General features: G+C 40.4%; 1 protein-coding gene across 1 annotated transcript; it reads left to right on the plus strand.

Moving 5' to 3' along the window:
* Window positions 1–5,939: 5,939 nt before the first annotated feature.
* Window positions 5,940–20,283, plus strand: CAT (catalase). Its single transcript, XM_021555915.3, has 13 exons — window positions 5,940–6,226; window positions 9,774–9,945; window positions 11,533–11,643; window positions 12,974–13,104; window positions 13,674–13,778; window positions 14,114–14,239; window positions 14,667–14,858; window positions 15,585–15,737; window positions 15,854–15,992; window positions 17,026–17,156; window positions 17,456–17,563; window positions 18,097–18,183; window positions 18,605–20,283. The coding sequence occupies exons 1-13, from the start codon at window positions 6,161–6,163 to the stop codon at window positions 18,668–18,670; spliced, it is 1,587 nt and encodes a 528-aa protein (XP_021411590.1). The 5' UTR covers window positions 5,940–6,160; the 3' UTR covers window positions 18,671–20,283.
* Window positions 20,284–20,598: the final 315 nt, after the last annotated feature.

The following is a 20,598-nucleotide window of genomic DNA, read 5'->3' on the forward strand; positions in this document are numbered from 1 at the left end:
ATGACGGGAGCAGCAACTCAAATGCTGATAGCTGGGGCAAAGGGCACCAGCAAACTGCTGGCCAGATGGCAGGCACAGAGCTGGAAGAGTTATTTTATATTTATCTATAATAATAATAATATCCCACTAAACCCAGGATTTTTTGGTAGCCTTTCATGTTGTCAGAATGAAGATGTTTAAGCAGGTGGTTTACTTTTTGCCACTCTTCAATCCTTAGATGTCTCCTATTATGATGGAAAACAGGCTGAGAATGGCAGCTACTCCAACTGAAAGGAAAAAAGGCTAAAATTTTAACATCAAAATAAAAACTGATTTTCAAAGGTACCGAAATTCTTATCAATTCCAGCAATACTAATTAGTGTGCTGGTGCTCTAGGATTAATTATTCCCTGTGCTCTATTTGTTACCATCTCAAGGGACAAACCTCAATGGTTGTTATTGCTCTTAACAGGGCACCTCAAGAGACAGCTAGAAGATCCATCTTCTAGAATAAAACAGATTTTTCAAACTGTTTTTATTTTCCAATTCATTTAAATTATCTTTAAAAATCAGTTATGTTTAACATCTATTAATCAGCTACAGACACTGAAAATTAATCAATCTAAATATATTCAAGTGTGTGTGTGTATTTTCAGGACCAAAAAAAAGCGAAAGAGAAAACATTTTAAACTATATTTGGATTATAAACACCTAGAAAATGCTATTTTTAATGGGATCTTGCAGGCTGTCTCTACACTGGAATTTGCAGCAATTCCATGGGAAGCTGACCCATCCAGTCAGCAGAGTGGATTACTACCCATGTGGAGTGCTTGCTGATGCCCTGGCACACAAATGCCATTTGTGCTTGCCACCACTGTCACCTGCTAAGAGCCTTTGATGTCCCTCTGCTTGCAGGGTGTCCCATCTTTCCCAACTCATGAAATAGAAAGGGATCAATCCAGCATTCCTCAGGACACCTAAACACCACTGGCTGCCTGACTCCAACCTCTCAGCTCTGCCCTGGTGAGTACATCAAGTCTAGAGAATTTGCACCTCCTATTTCTTTCAAAGACAGTGACATTTCCTTTCTCAGTACGTCACAAATCCACTTGTTTGCCTTTCCTTGTTTTCCAGCATCCATATTTGCTGTGGTTGTCACAAATTCACCTGGTTTGTTGCCATTCCACTGGCTGCTGTGTTTGTTGTTGGTGGCTTTTCCCCATAAGCTCCCAATGATTACATTTTATTTTCCAGTCAGCACCGTGATCCCATATTCCCAAGGAAATTCAGAAATCATCACTGTAAAGAACTAATTTTAACATTGTTTAGTACCAAACTAACTGAAATTCGAGGTATGAACTGTGCTGAAATCCATCATCACTGGTGATAATGAATTATATCAATAATCTCTATGTATCAGCCTAGAGCCCTACTGATGCATTTAGTTACATACACATCTCCAAAATTTTCAAATTCTGATTTTTCCTGTCAATTAAATAATAGCCTGATTTTCCAGTCCTGCTAGGCAGACAATGTTTTTAATTGCCATTAATTTTCTGCAGCTTCAAGCTCTGTTCATTTAGGATTCCCTTCTTTCTGTGTAATTGGAACACATGAAATGACACCTATAGTATCAAGGTATCTCTTGGATCAAACATCTATATTTATACATGCAAACATCCAGCATGCTAATTAAGCACTTGACTAATTTAAAGAACATGTGACTTAGTCATACTGAGGGTTGACCCATTTAAAAGCTTAAGAGCTTCTGATTGTAACAACAGAACAAAATATAGCTGTGTTTAGCTTTAAATCTCTTCTTATGCAGAATGAAGCTTTAATGGGCAAAATCAGGTTCCAAAATAGAGGTTTTATGAACTGCCCCTGGTTAGATGCTTAAGACAATGCTGCTAATAACACAGAGAACAAATGGAGAAAAACATTCATGTGGGCACTCCAACTTGAAAATCTGCATTACCAAAAAGAAAACTGTGTGTCTATGAGGTGAAATCATTTTAATGATGCAGCTTTGAGGAGTAAAAACACAGAATTGTGGTATCCAGGATGCTAAAGATGTTTGAAAACCTCACAACCTGAAAAGTGCTCCATTTCTTACTCTATTTTTGTTTCTTCACTGATCTCAAGAAGCAGATTGCAGCTGTCTTTCCAGCACTAAATATGAAACACAAATTCTTCATAATGATGATTACGAGTTTATGAAAAGCAATACATTATTAGAAACAATTAATATAGATTAATTAAATTCTATTTTTTGGTAAAAAAGGACTAGGCCTAGAACCACTGGCATTTACTAACCCCATTCAAACCTCAAAGGCTGATGACAACTGCTCCAAAATCACTGAAGTCATTCTTCAACGAGAATGAGAGAAACAAAGAAAACTTGTTTGAAACATATAAATTATTAATATTCTAACAAAATATTAGAGACTAATCTTTTTCCTAGTTATTTAAATCAAGACCTTGCCCTAATAACTACAGCAGAGGAGGGTGAAAAATGACAAACACAAAACAAAGTTTCCTATCTTCCTTTCCCTGATTTTCTTCTAGGTGATTTTTTCACATTTTCTGTGCACCTCAGTATCTCACTCTGTCCAATGTGCCATTTCCATAAAAGCCAGACTTCCTGCCTGCTTACCTTGTTGCCCCCTCAATGATCCCTTAAAGCCTGCATCTTCTGAAGATGTATTTCAGTGTTTTCCATGTTTTCCACTAGATCTGATGACTGAAAAACACGGAATTAAAAAGGCTATGCACAATGCAAGTTCCTGAGTGACAAACTTACCATCAAAGCTGCAAAATGTGTTCAGACCTATCTTACAGATACAGAGATCCCCAGTTTATCATTACCAATCCTTTATTCCATCTCTTCTGCTCACCACAGACCGTGTCCAACACCTCAGCACGTGTCACCCAGAGGTTGGCTTACCTTTCACAGCATGAGCTTCATGGCTGTGTAATTGCCAGCTGGAGATACAAAATTGCCCTGGGTGTGTGTTGGGGATCAGCACAGGCAGAGTGTTCTGTTTATCACAATAAAACCAACATTAATCTGTTGTTTCTATTCATAAATCTCTGCTTTTTTCTAAAATAGAATAGTAACCTACTTCTGTCTGTGGTTGCCACACCTACCCCTCAATCCTCTGCCATGTTATTATTATTTGTTGCTCTTTCCATGCCTTTTCTGTGCTCTGATGTTTACACCAGGCATGACAGCAGAAGGATGAGTGGAAAAGGTTCCCAAGGTAGTACAAATATATAAATATTAGCTATTGATAAAAGACAATTAAAATTTCAGGTTTTGAGAATAGATTAATTACCTTATTTCATAACTAGTCCACATGCAGTAGCTTGTTTTGTGACTGAAAATACACTCAGTCACATCAATTATATTTTTATTATGTGAGCCTGAACCAGAGCTTTTATGCTTTTCTGACCTTATTCCTTGTGGCTCAGAGTAGAAAACATATCCAAGCCTCATCTCTAGGTCCATAATTTGGATCCTCTGGAAGATACAAGTTTGAACATCTTTAGCAGAAGGGTCAATGAGCTTCCCAATCCTGTGATAAGTGTTCTCAACAATAATCAGTTTAATTAAGAAGTAAGCACACTCTCTCTTGTGCTTCTCTTTTCTGATCTGCTATTTTAAAAATCATCTTGTCCCCCATCTCTGTGCTGGAGTTAAATGCTCTAGCTCTGCAGCAGAGGCACTCAGAGTGTACAGATGTTGTTGTAGGGAGCTTGGGAAGATTTACAACTGATTTAATCACAGAGCAAGTCGGGCCTAAGGCAGCCAGAGAGGGCTGATAGATGTAGGATGGAAGCTTGGGGTGCCTGTGGAACTTAATTAGCAAAGCAAGAGGCACTACTGACCTGCTACTCAACTAATTCTAGATTCTTCCCTTGGGTGTAAATCAATGAGCTACATGTAAACTTTATTTACACCACAATCGTGTGTGACACTGACCTTGTAGTTTGTGTTTAAACTCACTTTAAATACAACACAAAACACAAATGCTAAGCACTCTGTCTTTTAGTCTCCCCAAATCTTAATTAAGGACAAAGGGTGGTTTGGATCATGCCTCAGAAAGTCATGTGGCAGCAGAGAACCAGTCTCCCCAGGTAAATAAAGATGATTAATTTGGAATTGTTTGACGTTTGTTTACTTCATGCAGATATATAACTGGAGGCAAATAAGGTGCTGCAGGAAACAAATATCAGGATAGGAGAAGGGGGAAAAGGGAAAAAACGAAGACACCCACAGCCAGATACCTGTGGTATTCAAACCAGCATTCACTGCTTTTTTTCCTGAAAAGACATAAAATCAGAGCACGAGGAGAGACAAAAGTATTTGTGGCACACTGAGCTTTGCCTGTGACCTTTCTTATGAAATGCAGTCACTTGGTTTTAGTTAAGCTGAAGTGCAAACACCATTTGCAATAGGTGGCACTGGTGTTGCCACCCTCTCTCTCCTGGCTTTTGGTTTGGGGTTAGCATATTTCCTTAGCCAATATTTAATCTTTTGTTTGCTTTTTATGCAGGCATACATGAGTGCATATATATATATATATATATATATAAATATATGTACATATATCCTTTCCTCTAGCATATAATAAGAAGGAAAGGAAAGAAGTTTTTGTAAGTTACTCTTACTTTGAAACAGATTTGTGAGCAGCAAGTTTACCTAAACATGTTGGCTTGCTTAAAATGTAAAGTGTGAAATTGCAAAGGAAAAGCAAATATTGACTGTTCATGAAAATGTTCACATTGCCCCCAGTTTGCTGGTTAAGCAAACTGAAATAGCAATTATTGACTTAAATAAAATATCACGTGGGCAATCCTATTATTAAATCTAGGTGTGGTAGGTGTAGTCTGCTGATGGATATTTTATATAAAAATATGAGAAACATAAGCAATCTTCCTTGCCCTTCTTTGTGATGTTATCATGTTGAAGCAGAAAAGATTATGAGGCTTCAAGACATGAAAAAAATGTCCCAATAAAGGGTGAAGCAGAAAAAAAGAGTTTGCCGTTCTTACTTCTGAAGAAAAGGAATAGAAGTAATCATATGCCCTGTATAGTACAGACTTAAATTTGTGAGCTTTAACCCTTTAATCCATAATAACATGTACCAGATAAAGCAATTGTCTACTTGAAATAAAGAGTTTGACTATTCTTTGTATCTATTAAGAGAAAAAATGTAGATATAATCTTGCAGATAAGGAGTTTAAAATGGATTATTTGCGTTGTTCAAAGGTTTTACCTCAGAAACAGGAAAAATAACCAGCTTTTTACCACTCTTATCACCCTTGGTACATGCACCAAGCCAGGGATCTTCTGTAGTATTATCAAAGCTACTTGTGTCATATTTACTTTAGTTTGTAAGTATAACCACACAATTCAGAAGTGGGTGTTTTTTTTAAGGTTCAATTCCAGTCACCCAAGAAATGCTCTTTACTATTGAGTGCATATGACCAAATGTACCCCATTTCAGGCACCAACACAACAATGAGCCCGTATATAGTTATACACTGATGTAATTCATATATTTATATAATTTATTTAGTTATATACCGGTCGCTTTGACTTTGCAATTTACAAACACTTTTTTCACCGCTGAAACAAACCCTGCCTCAGAAACTCCGTAGGAACGTGCAGCTTTCACAGTGCCGAACCTGTAACTTCCTCTGTCACTGAACAACAGCGGTTTTAGAAAGCTCCGGCATTTTAACAACGGGATTACAGCCGAAAAATGCCTTTGGCAGCCGCACATTGCTGAATTTTCATCCAATTTCTAAGGAACCCGACAACGCCGCCGGCCCCTGCCCTACAGCGTGAGGAGCGGGCGCGGCCCCCGCTTATGATTGACGTGCCTTTAGACCAATCAGCCCTCGCGGTGGCGGCTGGCCGCGGTCCTATTGGCCGAGGAGGTAGCGGGGGGCGGGCGCAGGCGGGAGCGGCGCTATAGTGGCGCTGCCTCCCGCTACCCGCGGCTGCTGCGGGCGGGACGCGGCGGCGGCGCGGGGTCCCCGCGGGGTGACAGCGCGACCGGGCCGCGGCCCGACCTCCCCGCCGCTGCTGCCTCCTCTCCGGGAGCGAACACAGCCCCGCCGCTCCCCTCCGTGCCGCCCTTCCTGCCTCGGGGGTCGCCGGAGACCGCAAAATGGCCGACGGGCGGGACGACGCCGCCAACCAGCTGAAGCAGTGGAAGAGCCAGCGGGGCTCGCAGGTACCGCCGGGCGCCGCCGCTCCGCGGTGCCGCCGTGCCCCGCGGGGAGCCGCGGCGCCGGAGGGCGCGGAGCCCCGCGGCGTTCCGCGGGATGTGGCGCTCCGGGCGTCCCCGGCGCGGCGGCGGAGGGCGAGGCGCCCTCGCCCCGTCCCGGCCTCGGCCCCGCGGCTTGGAGCCGTGCCCGGGAGCGGCGAGGCAGGGTGGGACGGAGGCTGCCGGCTGGCCCGCAGCGACACGGGCGGCCAGCGCTGCCTGGCCCCGGCCGCTCCTGCCCGGCAGCGCCGGGGCTGCGCTGCGCCCGAGCCGCGGGCAGCGATGGGGGCGAATTTTTTTCTGCCTTAAATCAGAAGTTTGTGTTTCGGTTCGCTGTCGCGGCTGTAGAGACCGATGGCTATGTGACTAGGGAATAATAGAAAGGATAAAGCACGTTCAGCAGTGTGTGCAGGGCCGGGAGTTGGATCCTTATGGCTCCCTTCCAACTCGGCGTGACCAGACCGAAGTGAATATTTTGGAAGAAATTCCTCCCTGTGAGAGTGATGAGACCCTCGCACAGGTTTCCCAGAGAAGCCGTGACTGCCCCACCCCTGGAAGTGTCCAAGGCCAGGTTGGACGGGGCTTGGAGCAACCTGGGATAGCGGAAGGTGTCCCTGGCCGTGGCAGGGGGGTGGAATTCAATGACCTTGAAGATCCCTTCCAACCCAAACCATTCTATGATCCTATGAAGTGGATTGGCACGAGTGGTTGACCAAAATCATAAAGGAATGTAATCAACGGCATGACACTCAGTCATCTGAAGATGTACACTAGATCCCAGATATTTAGGTTAATGTGTAAATATTGTAAGAGTTCACTTCCCTTCTTCAACAAATCCCTGTGACAGTTTCCACATATCGTTTCTGACAGAAATGTGTGTTTGCCACTAAATACACTTTCTGCTGGTTTTAAGTGGCAATCTTGCAACATGCAAGTGGATGTCGCAGTTCCCACTGGAGCTGTTAAGTCATCTTAATTTTATTTTTTTCTCTCGGTTCTCAAAGGTACAATGTGAAAACTACCTGATGACTTGTGACTCCTTTATATCCTAGCATGTGTCATAATAGTTGCTTTTTTATCCATGAGTAATTCTTTTTGTAGGGATGTCTTTGCTTTTCTGTAGCAAAGAAGCATTTGAAAAGAGGCCAAGGTTAATTTGGAGATTGGGAGGCAACCCAAAAGTCTGTGTTGCATAAGGAGTCATGAGACTTCAAGATAGAAAGCAGGGAGGACTTATTAAAATTTTAAAGTGAGTTGTACGAGGTGCAAAGTATCAGTAATGCCTGGAAGTGGGTACTTTGATGTGTGCTGTTTACCACAGCAGCTAAAATTCTCCTGGCTTTCCTTCCCTTTTTGTCATGGCAGGTTAGTGCTGTAATGAAACACTGATTTGAAAGCTCTTACCTCTCCAGGTTTGGGCTGTGTGCAGCTCCCGAGCAGATGAAAACACAGGCATCAAACAAACTCAGGTCCAAAAGTAGTGTGAGAGTTCTTTAAACTATGGTATAGGTTTTTTTCCCCCTCTTTGGAACTTACTTTGTGTGCCTCACATAACATTATCCTGAAACTAAAGTGAATATCTCCTTCTACTAAGTAAATTAATATTCTTTACTTCTAATGTGAACACTAGAAGGTCTGCCTACACAAAGGAGATTGTACAGCCACAAAGCTGATAATTTTTTTTTTTATAGCCTTAATGTTAACAAGTTGTGGTTTTAGAAGCTACTTCTGGTGGTGTTAAATATTGGCATTATAGAATAGTCTTGTCTGTAATAAATAAGCAGTAAAAAAATATACTGAGAACAATTTCTACTCTTGCATATTTCCCATGAGAAACTATAGATTACCTTTTGATTCAGGCAGATGTTTGTTTATTTGACTTGGAGTACGAATTTGGCTTTATTTAACTTTCCTGTAAGTTTCATGTTCATGTTTGTAACCAGTTATTGTCTTCTAAAATGTCCATGCAGATTTCAGTGTAGATAAGGATTCCAGGCATCCCAAAGGAATTGGATTTATGCTTAAAGCTTTATGCTAATGAAGTGGTGAAGGAGGAATAAAGAACATGGATATTTTGGGAATTCAAGCCAGCTGGAGTAGCGTGTGTTGCACATTAGTAGGAACACAGTGGAAATGCCCTTATCCTGTCAAATGTCTTTTATGTGGTTATTCATGGACCTGAGTGAAACAAAGGTGTCTGGAACTCCCTGTGTTCTCTGCTTCATCCAGAGCTCTGCGTGTGGATGTGAATAATTGTTCATTCCTTGCCTTTGTGGGTTGCCTCTTAGGGGGGAAAGTTTTCTATCAGATGGGAATTTTGTCTGTTTGCAGAAATTTACCCCCTTAAAGCAGAACTTGGGGTAAGAATTGGAACCACATACAGTCACTGTTAGGATAATGAATGCTTTTCTCATCAAGAATTGCTTCTTCCTTCTCTCCACCATCCCTTTCATTTATAGAAGTTTAAAGGAGGAGAGCTCATCAGGAAGGGCTGAGGGAGTTTGTGCTGGCGTGGTTCAGGTGTGTGGATGCTTCAGGTAGGATGGTGTGGATAGAAAGCCCATATGGAATTATGTCAGTTTAGTGCAAGATGTGATGGATTTAGCTGGTTGGAATCTGTGACTCTATTTGAGCTTGCCCTGTTGCAAATTTTGTCTTTATTTTATTTTTTCCTTTGTCCTTATTTGATTTCATGTTCTTCTCAGTCCTTTATAAGGCTCCTAACAATAAATGTAGTCCAGGAAAAACTGAAAACTGTGACCATCAGGTCTCTGGAGCTGATGTGCTTTTCTCACTACATTTTCCAGAGTACCGAATAAAACAGGAATATTGCCTTAGAGAAGTATATAGCCCCACATGTGATGCAGATCAAGTCTTTTCTACTGGAATCTTTTAGTGAGAAAGTAGGAGTGCACTCAGTTCTAGTAGAGGTGTTTGTTGAAGTTGTAAGACATTTCCTGGCAGTAGAGCTTCTTAGGGCTTGTGTTAATCTTAATCCTTCTATGGTGCAGGAGTCTAAAATGATGATTCCTCAGGTGTTCTTACTTCTATTATTTTCCATAACTCTTCCAGACCAGCACTAATTAAGGAAACTCCATTTTAGTCTGGCTGTAGCACTTTCCTTATGTCTCTACCCCTGTACTGACATTACCTTCTTCCTCTCCTTTCTACCTTATTTTCCAGCAGCTGCTCCTGTTTTAGGTTTTTTTTCCCATCCCATATTTTTCTTGAAGCGAGGTCAGTAGTCTTGAGAAGAAACATTTCTGAACCATGGAAAACATTCCTTGATTTTACATTACTTCAACTCCCCTTCTTAAATTGTCCTGAACCTTAGCTCTGTGATTTAGGTAAACATCTGTATCTTCTGTAACTTCCCCCAGAATCAGAAGTGATTTTTGCCACTTCTTGATCTGTTCTGTGACATGTAATGGTTGAACAGTCATGCACATTGTGTGGCTCAGATTCAGAGGGTTTTTAATTTCTGGTGTTGAAAGTGACTTTCTCTTGCTTTCAGAAACCAGATGCCCTGACCACGGGTGCTGGGAACCCCATTGGGGATAAGCTGAATATCCTGACAGTGGGGCCACGTGGACCTCTTCTTGTCCAAGATGTTGTTTTCACTGATGAGATGGCTCACTTTGACAGAGAGAGGATTCCTGAGAGAGTTGTGCATGCAAAAGGGGCAGGTATGTTTAAAGACACATATTTTCTCTGTGTAGAATTAAAGAGCTTTTCATCTAACGTGTAGATCGTGGCACATAAATTACATTGGTATTTATAATTTAGTGTTACTAGCTATAATAAATCTATATAAACAGTGGTAAGGCCCGGTTTAAAAGAACTCAGTGCCAAAACGTGAAGCATTGAAAAGCTGTTTACAAAAATGAGAGAAAATGTGGTTATAGCCCTTCAATTTTTTCTGTATCTGCTGTAGTCTCTGCTTCTTCTGTCTGTTCCTCCCCATCTCTATTTAATGTTGTTTGCATGTTACCTAATAGAGAATTTGGCTTTGTTTTCTACTGTATGTCTGCCAAAGCAAGCTGATCATCTGTGAGAACCCCTGGCCTTGCTCTGGGGTCCCGTGTGGTGGTAAAGTCTCTCCTCCAACCCGTGCTTCCAAAGAAAGACTCCGCAGCCTCTTGTTGTTCGGTCTCAAGGCAGTTCATTGCAAGTTATCTAAAAGATTTTCTTCTCAGGCTGCAGCTGCTTGGTCAGTGGCCTGGGCAGAGGCACACACACACCCTGACATCCTCTCTGTCTGCTGTCTTCTTCTCTCCCCCTGCCCAGGGCTGCTGCTATCTTTTATATGATATATTACGTGTTACATGTTTACAGTTTTCTCCCAATACCTACTACCTATATTACAGAGTGCTTTTCTACTCTAAACCAATCTGTGAGTGCCAATATCACCAAGAACATGGAGGTAAGGAAGAAGAAAGAGGAAGGACAGGAACAGCCCACTTTCCTCCATCTTAAAACTTCTGACCCCCATGTATAAAGTAAAACCCCCCCTGTACAGGTGCTAAAACCCTGCTGTACAATACTAAAAAAAAATCCCCCTCTACTTTGTAACTACTTCTACTATACTATCTAACCCTTTGTGGCTGCTTGTTCCACCTTCAAAGTTGGTAACTCATTCCATGGCTCAAACTAAAAATCACAGCTGTTTCCAGCTGCCTGCCAGGGTCTAAAATGCCTCTGACCAAGGCCTGGAACCTCCAAAAATGTCTGAGGGACATTTTGAGTTCCAACAATCATCTAATATTTAAATTAAGAAACCCTAAACCTTTAAAAAAATTATCATTGATCTTAGTAAGGTAGAATTAGTACCTTGATTTTTGTATGTATTGGCCTAGAAGGAGCAAATCTGGAGCTGTATTTAAAATGTGACTGTAGATGGGAAAAGTTCCTCTGTGGGGGTGGAAAGGGTTGTGTTGCTTCACCCAGCTTACCAGTGCACCAAAAATTCTGCAACTCATAGTAGGATTAAAGAAATACCTGCCTTGCTCCCAGATAAATACAGATCTTGGCAGAAGGGCATCTTCTGTGCTGCTGCTGGGAGCTGCTAGCAGTCAGTTAAGGAGGACAGAATGAGCAAATAGTTTGTGTTAAATCAGTTTCATTTTGTGAAAGTAAATGGAGTGTTTAGAACATTGTTTAAACTGGTGTACTTCCATATTTTCCTTGGACTTAAAGTTGTATGTTAACAACAGACAAGCTGGGAGTGGGAGGAAGGTATCTAGATCTGATGTTTTCAACTTGCTGTTCTTCAGGAGCCTTTGGCTATTTTGAAGTCACTCATGATATCACCCAGTATTGTAAGGCAAAAGTGTTTGAGCACATTGGGAAAAGGACTCCGCTTGCCATCCGCTTCTCCACTGTTGGTAAGGCTCTAAATTCACTTTGTGTCTTCTGCACATGTGCCCTGAGAGCAGGGTTTGCACTGTGGGACACTTAAGGGTGTCTGCAATGCTTGCTTCATCTTCTCTGAAATTCATTTACATGGAAGACCTTCAGCAGCTTTTGCCCCTTTCTGTCAGAGCTCTCTGGAGACACTTTTCTGTCTGAAATGTGAGAGGGAGAGCAGCCTGAGCTGGCTTTTTCTGACAGAAAGCTTTCTTTGTTTCTGGTTGGATCACAATCAACACTTGCAAGTTAAATACCTATGATCTCTTATGCTGCAGGAATGTTTTGGGAATGAATGACGTGAACTAAATACCGGGCAAAGAAAAACAATCTTCCATAAATAAACTCTGATTTCTAGGAGGTTGGAGTTCACAAACTAGTAAAATCTTAAATGCTATTAGTTGAAGCTAATAGTGATCAATAGCTTGTCTGGTAGAAAAATTATAATTCATTATGTGGATATATTTAAAAGAAAAGAAATCCTAATGAGGATTCAGTTCTGGAAGTACTGGAGAGAAAAAAGTAGTCCAACAAGACTCAGGGAGCTGCTGGCTTTGGCCTATTGGCTGTTTCCAGTCTTAAATCTCTTAGGATTTAGGGTATCCTGAGTGTTGTACAGGACATGGAGTTAAGTTTGAAATGTGGACTATTGCTGGAGCAGGTTGTTGCCTCCTTCCCTTCCCTTTGCCTTCCCTGTTTGGGCACGTTTCCTCCCCGCTGTTCTGGAATACACAAGGTTTTTAACAAGAGAATGAGTGTCCTACTGATTTAATCACAATTCAACATTAGCTGTTCTGAGCACTTCTGGAACACTTCTGCTCATGTGTTGTGCTAAGCACTTGTGCTCTGGTCTGAATTCCCATGGAAAATCCATCCTGGGTGAAGCAGGAGGAATTAAAAGGATTACAGCTCTTCCATAGTGTTTTATTAGGTACGCTGGTTAGATTGTTACCTTCCAGATGAGAGCTTTCTCACTGGGATTTGGTGCACAGAAGCAAATATGGGTTTAGATGATTCAGCCTAAAATCTGATGATGTCTTTCTTAGTGATAATGCAAATTCCAGTCTCAGTTGGTTCAAGTAGATATACTTGGTTTTTTCCTTTTTTTAATTGTGGCCTGAATGTTTGGTTGGGTTTACACTTTGAAAACTCACAGTGTGTGAAGTATTGTTGAAAATATTCCTACAATTCCTTGGTATAAAAAAGACTGCAATAAACCCTTTTAGGATTTTATGGCCTATTTTCAGGTCGTATTTATACATGCATTTCCTATCCTAACACTTCTGTGTGTTCATGTATTTCTTCAAGCTGGAGAATCTGGCTCAGCTGACACAGTTCGTGACCCCCGAGGCTTTGCCATGAAATTCTACACGGAGGATGGGAATTGGGATCTTGTGGGAAACAACACTCCCATCTTCTTTATTCGGGATGCAATGTTGGTGAGTAAGCACAAAAGGTGAGGGTACTTTGTGAGAAAGCCCAAAAGTTCATTCACATCTTGTTTTGGCTTCCCTCAGAAGCAGAAACTTGGTTGTTTGTCACATTGTCTGAACATTTGTTGCTTGGAAAGATGTTCTTAACAAAAGTAAATAAAGAACTAAAGCTTGATAACTTACATGGTTTCATATTTTTCACTTCAAAAGCTTCTTGCCAATTCTTTTTTTTAAATCTGGGGTTTTTGGTCTTTTGGCATAAGTTTGACAGCAGCTAGTAGAGGGGCTTTTCTTGAGTGCAGGATTTCTGTATTCATTTGTGAGTCACATAAACAGAGATATACAAATCTGAACAGTTCTATCTCTCACCTTATCAACCACAAAATGAAAGCATTCTTTATCTCTGTTTATTCTAATTGTGAATGTTTGGCATTACCCTGATTTTACTGACTGGTCTGTGAATTAATTTATTTGGCAGGAAGGGTATGGCAGTAGAAGATTTTTTTTCTCAAGTGATCTTACAGCTTTGTCTTTATTTTTTTCTCTTTCTCCTCCTCCACTTCTGGGCAAATTAGTTTCCTTCCTTCATCCATAGCCAAAAGAGGAACCCTCAGACTCATCTGAAGGATCCAGACATGGTGTGGGACTTCTGGAGTCTTCGTCCTGAGTCTTTGCATCAAGTAAGCTTTTCCCATGACTTTTTGTATGATTAAGATAAACATGTTGTGACAACAGGTTTTTAATTCTCTCTTTTCCATGTTCATCTGGAAGTCTACATAGTTTTATTAATATTTTATTTAAATATGATTTTAAATTATCCATACTTACCTATGCTTACAGGGGGAGTCAGTTTTATTTAATTAACACCTGAAGTAGAAATTCCTCAATGAATTCATGAAAACATTAACATAGCCCCTAGTGATGCAGATTAACACAATAAACAAACTTAATCTGGAGTGAAGACTTCCTCCTTGATATGCTGAGTCCATTAATAATGTTTGATCCTTCTCTTCAGGTGTCTTTCCTGTTCAGTGACCGTGGCATTCCCGATGGCTTTCGCCACATGAATGGATATGGATCACACACCTTCAAACTGGTTAATGCTGGTGGAAGAGCAGTTTACTGCAAATTCCATGCCAAGGTATTGATTTCTTTTTTTTTTTTAAATTAGAACTATACATCATACTGGATAAAAACCATAAAGATCTGTGACTTTTCAAGTTTAATTCAGGCTCAAAGGTGTGTGTGTGGAGTCCTTTATCAGTTTAATATCAGTTTCATACCTTTAACCAATAGGAGAAGCATCTTTCTTGTTGCTAACACAGTAATCATTTACTATAAGGAACTCTGCTTTGAGCATCTGTCTCTTGTTAATGGAGTACTATCAGTGAACTGATTTTTATCTGGAAGGCAGCTGTTGAATGTACTATAAATCTAAACTCAAGTTACTGGAAGTTTTAATTTGGACAGTCTCATTCTTGGATTATAAATCTTACTAAAATCAATTTTAATGGATGAGCTCTATAGTACTTTCAGCATGCTTTAACTGGTGCTTTTGTTGCTTTTAGACTGACCAGGGCATCAAAAACCTTTCTGTGGAAGAAGCAGGAAGATTGGCTTCTACTGATCCCGATTATGCCATACGGGACCTTTACAATGCAATTGCCAAGGGGAACTATCCTTCATGGTCCTTCTACATTCAGGTTATGACCTTTGAAGAAGCAGAGAAGTTCCCATTTAATCCTTTTGATGTGACTAAGGTATGTCTGATAATTTTGGGAATATTCAGTTTCAGGTAGTTCTTAAGTGTATTCTTTATTGTAGAGCCATGATGAGCCACCGATTCTGGAGGCTAAACTGTATTTGTGTTATATCTGATTTTACTCTTCCTCAGGGAAGTAGGATAGGGCTTGATTCCAGGCCTGTAGATGCCATGGCACTTCAGAAGTGTGATTTCAGATCAGAGTCACACCCTGAGCCTTGCTGGTCTCATTTTGTCCTACTTCCAATAGCTGCTCCTTGGAATGCCTTGTTGAAAGATGCCGACATAAACTTGCATTGCATAAACTCTTTTTTAGCTCTAGCACTGTTCTCGCCAAGTGCCTAAAGACCTTTGAACTTAAAAGTGCAGCTCAGATGGCAAAGAAAGGCCATTTAAGCATTTCGAAGGAGCTGAAAACATTTGTGCCACCAGATCCACTTGTGCCCAGCTTCCCTAGGCAGCTTTTCAAGGGCTTGCGGGTATTTTGTTCAAGTATTCCTGTGCTTAGATTATGCTGGGATGATGAAATAAATTGCATTAATAATCTGTGTTAATTGCAAAAGGCCTCTTAAAATAAGATATTCCTCAATGTTTGTTAAGAGAAAAGAAACTCGGTAACTTATTTTCTTAACCTAGACTGAAACTGGGTGAATTCTGCCTGGCAGTTAAACTGCATAATACTATAATAATGTTGATTTTACTGGATTTGTGTTGTGTCTAATAGGTTTGGCCTCATGCTGACTACCCTCTCATCCCTGTGGGAAAGCTGGTCTTGAACAGGAATCCTGTCAACTACTTTGCAGAGGTGGAACAGATGGCTTATGACCCTAGCAACATGCCTCCTGGAATTGAGCCCAGCCCTGACAAAATGCTGCAGGTAAACAGGTGGTGTGACCTGAGGAGCATTGATTAGTTTGCTGCTTATTAAAGCTTTGAGTTGACATGCCCCAGTGTTTTACAAGTGATGGTTAATGTTTGTGCTCAATATTTTAGGGACGCCTCTTCTCATATCCTGACACCCACAGACACCGCCTGGGCCCCAACTACCTCCAGATCCCTGTCAACTGTCCCTTCAGAGCCAGGGTGGCCAACTACCAGAGGGATGGGCCAATGACTGTTTCTGACAACCAAGGTAGCCAGGAAAGCAGCTTTCAGTATAATGATGCTTAGGCATGGGCTGCAGTGTTCTCTCAGTTCACAGGGGGCTTAATATCCATGTTTATTACCTTTACATATTCGTGCAGAATGCTTGTATATCTTCTCTGTCAATCCAGTAAAGGAAAGTTGTGATATTTGGATACGGGATGAGGAGTTTGTTTAGAAGTATAAAAACCAAATGAAGCTTAGAATGTGTTTAACACTTAATAAAAAGGCCTTTAAGAGAAAAGCAGGTTGTGAGAGAACACCCACAGTCAGGTTTTAGAGACTGACTTGGCTCAGTCTATTTCACTTAACGGCTTTGCTTTCAGATTGGTGAGAGATTGTGAAGGACAAAAGTGAAAATGGCAAGAGTAGAGCTGTCACTTCCCCTTTATTGAGCAGCTTCTGTTCTGTCAAGGTTTGCCCAATAGTGGCTGTTTTCCACCTGAGAGTAAACAAGGATGTACTTAAGCTGTGGCTCATGCCAAAATATGTGTTCCTCTAGGCTATGAATTCAGACACTCGCTGAGGGAGGAGAGGGAAATATTTGAAAAACAGAAACTTGAGGATAGCTGCTCTTGTCCCAGAACAGATAGAGAGTTTATATTTATGCAGTTCTCTTAGTTCATTATGTGTTTAAAATATACCCCCTACACAGGGAAACTTTGTAGTACTTCAGATATGTAAATGACTGAAAAGGCAGTATTTTTATGCTGCCTTAAACTTCAACCATGACTGTCTATTACAATTGAGAAATACTGTTGTGAGAGAGGCCAGGTTTTCTTTTTTTTGAATCAAATCAATATTCCCTGAAAAAACCTGTCAAAATTCTCTTTGTAGCATGTGCTCTTAAGTACTAGCTTCAAGGTGTTGATAGAAAAATGCTGTCAGCTGTTTTCAATAAAATGAATCCTTACTGAGTAATTGATTTTAATTCCTCCAAGCAAATAACATCCTGTGTCTTCTGACTTACTTGAAAGTGCTGCCATCTGATTTATTTGGTTTGGGGATTTTTTTTTTCCCAGGTGGTGCCCCAAATTATTACCCAAACAGCTTCTCTGGTCCTGAGGATCAGCCCCAGCTCAAGGAGAGCCACATGTTTGCTTCAGGGGATGTTCAGCGCTTCAACAGTGCCAATGAGGACAACGTAACCCAGGTGGGGGTGTGGAAAGGCTTTGTGCTGCTTGGCACACGTGAGAGGTGTGTAGGGTGTGTGTTACTGTGAGTTCTCACAGAATCTAAAATTCAGATTTGGGGCATTGTTAGTTAGAGGCTCTGACTTGTTTTCTTGCCATTAGAGAAGGAATTGTTGGCACGTTTGCCAAAGAAAAACCCTGACGAATTGGCTGCCTTTTAAATGTTTTGAGTATTTTAAATGTTGCTTGACTAGGGAGTGAAAGCTATTCTTATTCACTTTTGGGACTATCAAAAGAAACATTTATTTCCAATGGCCAGGTGCGAGAGTTCTACCTCAAAGTGCTGAACGAGGAAGAGCGGCAGAGGCTGTGTAAAAACATTGCAGATCATCTGAAGGATGCCCAACTTTTCATTCAGAAAAGAGCTGTAAGTGCCCTCTTTGGAGTTTATTCCGGGTTTTCTATCTGCCTAGTAACATTGTCATAAAGGCTTCTGGAAAGGAAAAACAGGAATTCTCTGAAAAGGCTGGGCTTTCTTACTCGGGCATTCTCATACTTAAATATGTGCCTGTTGACACATTATAGCATCAATATATAACATGTTAAAGTAACTTTTTCCTGGGGGGAAGAATGGGACAGGTGTTGAACATGTGTTTTAAAAATCAGATGACTGCCAGAGTTAAGGTTTTGCTCTAAACAAGGAGAAGGCAGTGAGGGCCAACGAGGAATTGGATCCTTATCTTTCCCAGGGCAACTTTGTTTAAATTGGGAGTGAGCTCTGTGTGGCATAACAGAAATTGTGTTTGAAGATGTTCATATCTTGTTTATAATTGATCAGAATTAAACTTTTCTTCCTTATGATACCTACTGCTTGTAGCCCAGAAAATGTGGTGAAGAGCACTCTTGAAATGGAGGAAAAAAGAATTCTTGTTGCCTTTTCTGAATTATCTTCCTGTGCAGGTGAAAAACTTCACTGATGTTCATCCTAGTTATGGAGCCTGCATCCAGGCTTTGCTGGACAAACACCATGCGGAGGGTGGAAAAAAGGTATGGTGATGATTTTTGTAGCTGCATTTTGCCTGGCTGTGAATTATTTTGGCTTCTCTTGTAAATCCAATGAAGTAAGAAATTAGTCTTGATCCCTGTTTGAACTAAAAGCCAGAAGTCAGCGCTTGTAGAATTGCAAAATAAGAAAACATCACTCTAATAACAATTAAATGTTGGTTAACTGGTGATGTATAAAGACTTTGGTTCAGTTGGGGTTTGTAGGGTTTCTGGAAGGTAGCTGTGTGATAATAAATGTGTTCAAGTTGGTTACCCACCCTTTGAGATGGTAATGAGAATTGCCACAAGCCTTTCCTGGGCTCAGTGCTTGCTCCAAAGAACAACTCAGTTGATTCAAATTTTTCCTGAAGTTCTCTACTTTAAATGGAACTTGCTTTGAGATTTTCTGTTGCTTTGTTTTCAGGATGTAATTAGAACATACACACAGGTCACAGCTCGTACATCTGTCAAGGAAAGATCCAACCTGTAAGCCTGCAGAGATCTGCTCTGAATTTTGCATCCTTCCAGCTGCACAAGAACCTGTCCAACAGTTTAATGAATGTAGCAGATTTGGGCCCAAACACAGGAGTGTTTTACAGGTGTGATTTACTGAGCTCTCAAGTGCTGTCTATACTGGAAACCAGGTAACACAAGCTCGAATCCTAGTGCCTTTCAACACTAGTGCTTTACTGCTTGATAACAACTTAGAGAATTTTTAAACAACTCATGGCTAAGAAATTGTCTTCATTTCTAATAGCAAACAGAAATGTAATCAAAATACTACTTAATTTTTTTTTTTTTCTTGTTGTACAACTTTCTGTCACACAGTAAAATTTCTGTAAGGGGATTGTGAGAAACTGCTCATGGAGAAACTGCTTGAAAACTTGATGTTGTTTAGTATTGCTAATAAAATAATTATCTGTCTGTATTTCTAAACACATCCTCTTGAATTTAATTTTTGGCCTTCAGAAGTAAAATGATACCCAGTATCATTTGCCTTGAGTAAAATGTTGGTATGTCTCATTCCTTATGATAGAGACAAAGCTAGCTACAAAGCTAAATCTAAATATAGTTCAATTTTATTCCCAATATATATTTTAAGATAATCTTTGCTTACTAGTGCTGTGTTGCGATAAAACTGACATAAGGGAGGTAGCAAAGGAAAAAAAAAAATTCTTATTCCATGCACTGTTCAACTAAACTGATTACACCTTACATGTTTCAGGGGTAGGAGAGTAAGTTGTTCTTTCTAATCTGTAAGAATTTCAGTAGAAAGACATTAACATGCCAAATGTTTGAGAAATAAACCTAATGCATTAATATTGAAATTCAAGCTCAAGAGCTTTCAAAACCATTCCCAGTGGTTGCTGAAATTCTTATTTTATTGCAGTAATCTGCTGTTACTATTTCTTGATCAAGCCAGGGCTAATTTTCAGGGTGATCCTTTAAAGCATGTTTGTATGAGCATAGATATCTAGAAAATATGTCTAAAATCTGATTTGAGACATGTTATAATGTTACCCAGCATCTGCAGTTTAGTTAAATTGTGCAAAAAAACTTGGGACCCCATCTATGGAATAATTATTGTCCAAGCTAAATGCAAAGCATTTCTGAGCCCAGCTACTGCTTTTAACTCAGGCAAATGTAAAAAAGTAAACTTATAGCAGTTTGTCAATAATCACTGCATTTCTGGGTCTGCCTTGGGTTGTACTTTGACTAGGATTACTTCCTGATTTAAGTGTGAATTCCCAGGAATGGTGGCAGGTAAAGAAGGGTAGATACTAAATGCTATTCTGTTAATTTTTGGAGAAAGCTGAATTGCAGAGCAAATAATCTACCAGCCTATTGTGAAAAATCAGCTGGGGTAGAGGTGCAGTAAAATAATATGAACTGAAAACCTGCTGTATTCTAGGATTCCATGGCTTTTTACCTGATCAGGCATGTGGGATTACATGATTGGGTGAGAATAATTTGTTCTGGAACAGAGAATCCTAATGAGTTTTGGAAAAGAGTAAACAAGGGGCCTGATCTTCTAATTCTGGTTGTGTCTGCTAAGTGATTTATATTGTTGTCTTATTTCTGAAATAAATGGAATGAAAAATCTCTTGGCAACGTGTTTTCTGTGCAGATGTCGTCAAATACCTTGTGTTAATCTAGGAAGTTCATACGCACCTTCATCTGTTTTTCTGGAGGTGGTGCAGAAGCTGTAGGTTTGATTTATTTTTGCAGCTGCCTTTGTTTTAAAAACTTGTGTTTCAACCCTACAGTTGTGTTTAAATGACTTAAATGACCTGTGTTCTATGCTAAACTGGCTGTGACAAGTGTACAGAAAACTTAGCTTTTCCCAAAGCTGTGGAGAGCATTAGGCAACACTGGAAGAACAATAATGTTTTTTCTTCAAACAAATAAGACAAATCC

This window comes from Lonchura striata, chromosome 5 (assembly GCF_050655825.1).
Source record: "Lonchura striata isolate lonStrDom1 chromosome 5, ASM5065582v1, whole genome shotgun sequence".
Classification (NCBI taxonomy): domain Eukaryota; kingdom Metazoa; phylum Chordata; class Aves; order Passeriformes; family Estrildidae; genus Lonchura; species Lonchura striata.

Coding starts and splice junctions, on each gene's coding strand:
- CAT (XM_021555915.3), top strand. CDS start 6,161: ATGGCCGACGGGCGGGACGACGCCGCCAACCAGCTGAAGCAGTGGAAG. Junction 13,779..14,113: donor GTCCTGAGTCTTTGCATCAA/GTAAGCTTTTCC, acceptor CCTTCTCTTCAG/GTGTCTTTCCTGTTCAGTGA. Junction 18,184..18,604: donor ATGCGGAGGGTGGAAAAAAG/GTATGGTGATGA, acceptor CTTTGTTTTCAG/GATGTAATTAGAACATACAC.